At 32.8% G+C, this 4,031-nt stretch overlaps 1 protein-coding gene across 2 annotated transcripts in view; it reads right to left on the minus strand.

Annotated features, from left to right (window-relative positions):
• The window catches only part of LOC108571774 (rab GTPase-activating protein 1-like), a 7,501-nt gene that overhangs the window by 2,657 nt on the left and 813 nt on the right, over positions 1-4,031 (minus strand). For both annotated transcript variants that reach the window (XM_017933906.1, XM_017933907.1), the window contains exons 2-13: positions 3,759-3,937; positions 3,465-3,639; positions 3,176-3,374; positions 2,917-3,100; positions 2,477-2,842; positions 2,122-2,397; positions 1,861-2,029; positions 1,539-1,777; positions 1,280-1,468; positions 1,046-1,171; positions 792-977; positions 545-719 (exon numbers count right to left, since the gene is read on the minus strand). In XM_017933906.1, coding sequence (XP_017789395.1) covers positions 545-719; positions 792-977; positions 1,046-1,171; positions 1,280-1,468; positions 1,539-1,777; positions 1,861-2,029; positions 2,122-2,397; positions 2,477-2,842; positions 2,917-3,100; positions 3,176-3,374; positions 3,465-3,639; positions 3,759-3,937 — 2,463 coding nt within the window. The remainder of the gene's footprint in view (positions 1-544; positions 720-791; positions 978-1,045; positions 1,172-1,279; positions 1,469-1,538; positions 1,778-1,860; positions 2,030-2,121; positions 2,398-2,476; positions 2,843-2,916; positions 3,101-3,175; positions 3,375-3,464; positions 3,640-3,758; positions 3,938-4,031) is intronic.

Raw genomic sequence — 4,031 nt, forward strand, 5'->3', positions numbered from 1 at the left:
GTTCAGCTTAACCTCAAAAATTTCATAGCGTATAACCACCACCCGGTTTGTGCAATAAATTATTTCTTAAGTTGTGAATTACGCTGTAAATATCAAGTATTTTTTGTGAGGGCTAACTGTCACGTAGCTCCTACACAAGACTAGATAGACACAGTTTATGCTTCGGTGTATAAGCATGGAATTTTATTAAAAAAGAAACCAACAACGCACTACTGACATCAGCGAGATGTACATTTTTGGTCATTTAACAGTCAATACTTCGCTGCCGATTTCCTTAAAGATTAAGACTAGTTGAGAACGTATGTTATTTTAATTTTAATTCACATCGCGTGCTTCATTTTAGCGAATGAAAAAAAAAAAATGTTCAAATGGCATAATAAACGAAACCAAACTTGTAAAGCTTCAATAAAATGAAATTCAATTTAAAATCACTCCTTAACGATCTTATACAGACTGCACATGCATACAAGATAATATCATGTACTGCATGGTTGTCAGGTTTTAATCAGTATTTTTATTATTCAAATATAAAAAAAAGAATTACCTTTCAGCGTCATAAATTCTGCTTCATATTTCTTCAGTTTCTTCAAAGTAACCGAACAGGCTAACTTCATGACATAGCGCGATACTTCTTCATTTCGGCAACGTTTAGGCAAGTGCACCCGAAAGTATTTTAATATACTTTCGAAATCTAGTTGAAGTAGTTCCTTCTTGCACAACTGAAGGGACACACATTTTTCCCTAGTAACATTTTCTATGAAAACGATTACCAATTATAAGTATACACTTACCATTAACAACGCGAGGGCGACTTGGAATAATGTATCAAGTCCTTGCAAAAGGAATACGTCGAGAATATGGAAAACAAGATAAAGTGGAAACCTGGCTGTAAACAAAGTTAAAAACCATTGTGCAGCGAACATGTGGGTTTCTACACCACGATCGCAAAAGTGCTTGTAAAGTTCTGGCAGCTGATCCTAAAAGATTAATAATAATTGCAAGTAATATATAATTTATTCCCAATCGAATAAAATATATTACTAACCTCTATTAATCTACTAAGCTGGTAAAATCGCATGTGGAGATTATCAAAACTATCCTTGTACAAATCTCTTAGACCATAATCATACATTAATTTAACCAGTACACAGAAAGCTTGTTCCTCCGGCATCTACAAGAAATACCTAACGTTTTTCTTGTCATTAAATACCCTAATAAATCACTACTACAGATAGAAGCATATCCTTACGAATATAAACGCTGCTTGATAATTACTTACGTGAAGCAATAAACTAGCAACTAAAAAGCTAAGTCCCTGACAATATCCAACTTCTTCGTCATACACTGCATATGCTTTGCTTATTCTGTACAAAGAATCTTGTCCCAAACCACCTGTTTCTTTGAAAAAGTCATGGGCAGGAAATGTTCTGTTAATATCTCTTAAAATAACACTCTCACAACTGCTCTCCTATAGGTACAATATGACACCGTTATCATATAAAAATACATTTACTTTTTGGTGTTTTATTAACACTTACCTTAGTAATTAAAGTTCTATATCTATCCATCATTTCTTGTGAATTATCACAATTACTCAAACGTTGCCACACTTCCCCGCGTAAAGCTAAAAAAAAATGTTTTGTGAGTTTTATAAGAAGTTTTGGACGTTGTTCATTAACTTGCCAGCTGTCTAACACTTCAGCCCAACTAGCTAGCTCATCTGCAGAACAATCTTTTGATACTTCACCTGTACCACTTAACATTGGTTCATCTCCATCTATTAACGTAACGGCATAATCAGTGTGCTTTCTATTCCTTTTTTCCTTCAATACAATTAACAATTAAATTTTTTTTTTTTACCCGAATCTATTTCTTCTTTGGGTGTAAGTGTGTCAATGCTAGTTAAAGAAGGAGATCGAATCAACGATGCTAAATTAAGAGCAAGGTTTAATCTGTTCCTGTCTAGTTCTCCCGAAGTTTCTATACTTTGTACTTCATAGTGTACTTCTGATCCATCCACAGGTATTATCTAGATAGATAAAGACGATAATAATAAGTATACGTAGAATTAGTGATATTAAAATTAACAACAAATTATTTACTTTTTAAATGATATCTTACTTCTTTTGAATTAAGGTAAAATTGTTGTACAAGGTTGCGTTTATTAAAATACCAGAACCTTACATTTTGTGGAAATACTTTAACTAACGTTTCTATTACGAATCTAACGGGTTCCCGAATACCACGTATTACTAAATCAACAGCAACTGTCATGTAAATTTTTCCTTCTCTAGGTGTTTCAACATTAAGTGTTTCTAAGGCTGGATCTGCAGGATCCCAATGTCCACATATGTTGTAACATTGTTTATCCTGTATTAATGGACCAGCATTGACTTGCTAAAAATATTTATTGTTATTGTAATAGAAATCATCTTACTGCGCTATAAATATTTAATTTCTCAACGTTTAATTGTACCATTTCGAGCAGGCGCATATCGCTCTGCTTAACATTACGACCAGGACTGACAAGGACTCCGAAGCATCTTTCAACCTCAAGGGTAATTCCTCCTTCTTTACTGGACACTTGCTGGATATTTAAGCACACTTGTTTAGTAACACAGCTTCGAAGTTTGAAGCAATTTCTATCCTTAGGAACTGTACTGAAAGCACCCTTTCCATCTTCTTCCTTTATCTCCATTGTTACTTCAAAAATAAATACTCGAGAATTTGTTTTTTCACTGCCAATGTTAAAGCCATTGAAATCACTCCCTGTTAAAGAGCTAGTCATTGATCGCGGTATTCTATGAAAAGCTTTGGAAAAGCAAGTAGAAACTTGTCCCACCTATAATGGATTAATGTATTTGTATATTTTTCATAAAGCTTGGTACGATTTAATGAAAAATGCGTTAAACATACTGCTTCTGGTATATCGCATCGGAAAACATGACACTGATAAATGGCAGATTCCAATGTATCCCCATGTGACCATGTAAAAGCAAAACATGCTGCACATGGACCAGTACTTTCACCACGTGCATAAAACAAAATTCGTTGTACTTCATAATGGGCAATTGGATGCTGAGTAACAGCATCATACAAGCTGTCACAAAAAGACAATGGTACATCACTTAATACAAAAAAGCAACACTTTACTATGTTTGTTAATTATGCTTACACAACAGAGCCTTGTGAACTACTAGGAACAGAAACAGATACTTTAATTCCTAAATTAAGAGTTTGTTCTGCATTTAGTATGTTCATATTGCGTTGTATTTCACATTCTGATTTTGGTGCATTTATTGTTGCTGATCCCAAATACGTAACTCCATTAAAAATAGTACACTCTTGTTGAACATGGGCCAAGGAATTTACTTCTATAATATAACAAACGGTATTATATATTTTGAAATCTTATAAAGACAGACCTTTTATGAAAGATATGCATAAGCAACTGTAACTGATACCTTCATCAATATAATCTTCTGGCTTCATAATATCTTGCTTTTCAGATGTAACCATACAAGAACTTACTTCATAAAATGTACTCTGTCCAACTTTTTTAGATTTTTGTTGATTTTGTTGCACACTGTTTATAATTTTATAGTCATTACCTTCCATCTTTGAGTCTTCTGTTAATACCTGTTTTTTTTTTTTTTATGAATCACTCAGATAATTATTGATGTGCAATAAAGAAGATAATGCAGATTAAAGCCTTATCATTCATAAATAGGAATATATAGACAACAATATATACAAACCTCGCGAAGATTATTTTGAAGATCTTCAAAATTGCCGTTATTGGCAATTTTTAACATTGGTAGTTCAATTAATGTTTTTTGCTGTTTTCCGTTGCCTCTGTCATTTACAAATTCATATTCATCACTTGTCGCCACTGATTCCATTGATTTAACACTCATGCTATCCTCCATAACTATGTCTACAATATACCATAAAGAAACTATTATTTTGTCATAATGAACAGTAGCAATATATGATATATATAATTAAATATTAAATTAATTATAATTTCA

The sequence above is a fragment of the Habropoda laboriosa genome, unplaced genomic scaffold (genome assembly GCF_001263275.1).
Source record: "Habropoda laboriosa isolate 0110345459 unplaced genomic scaffold, ASM126327v1 scaffold99, whole genome shotgun sequence".
Lineage (NCBI taxonomy): Eukaryota > Metazoa > Arthropoda > Insecta > Hymenoptera > Apidae > Habropoda > Habropoda laboriosa.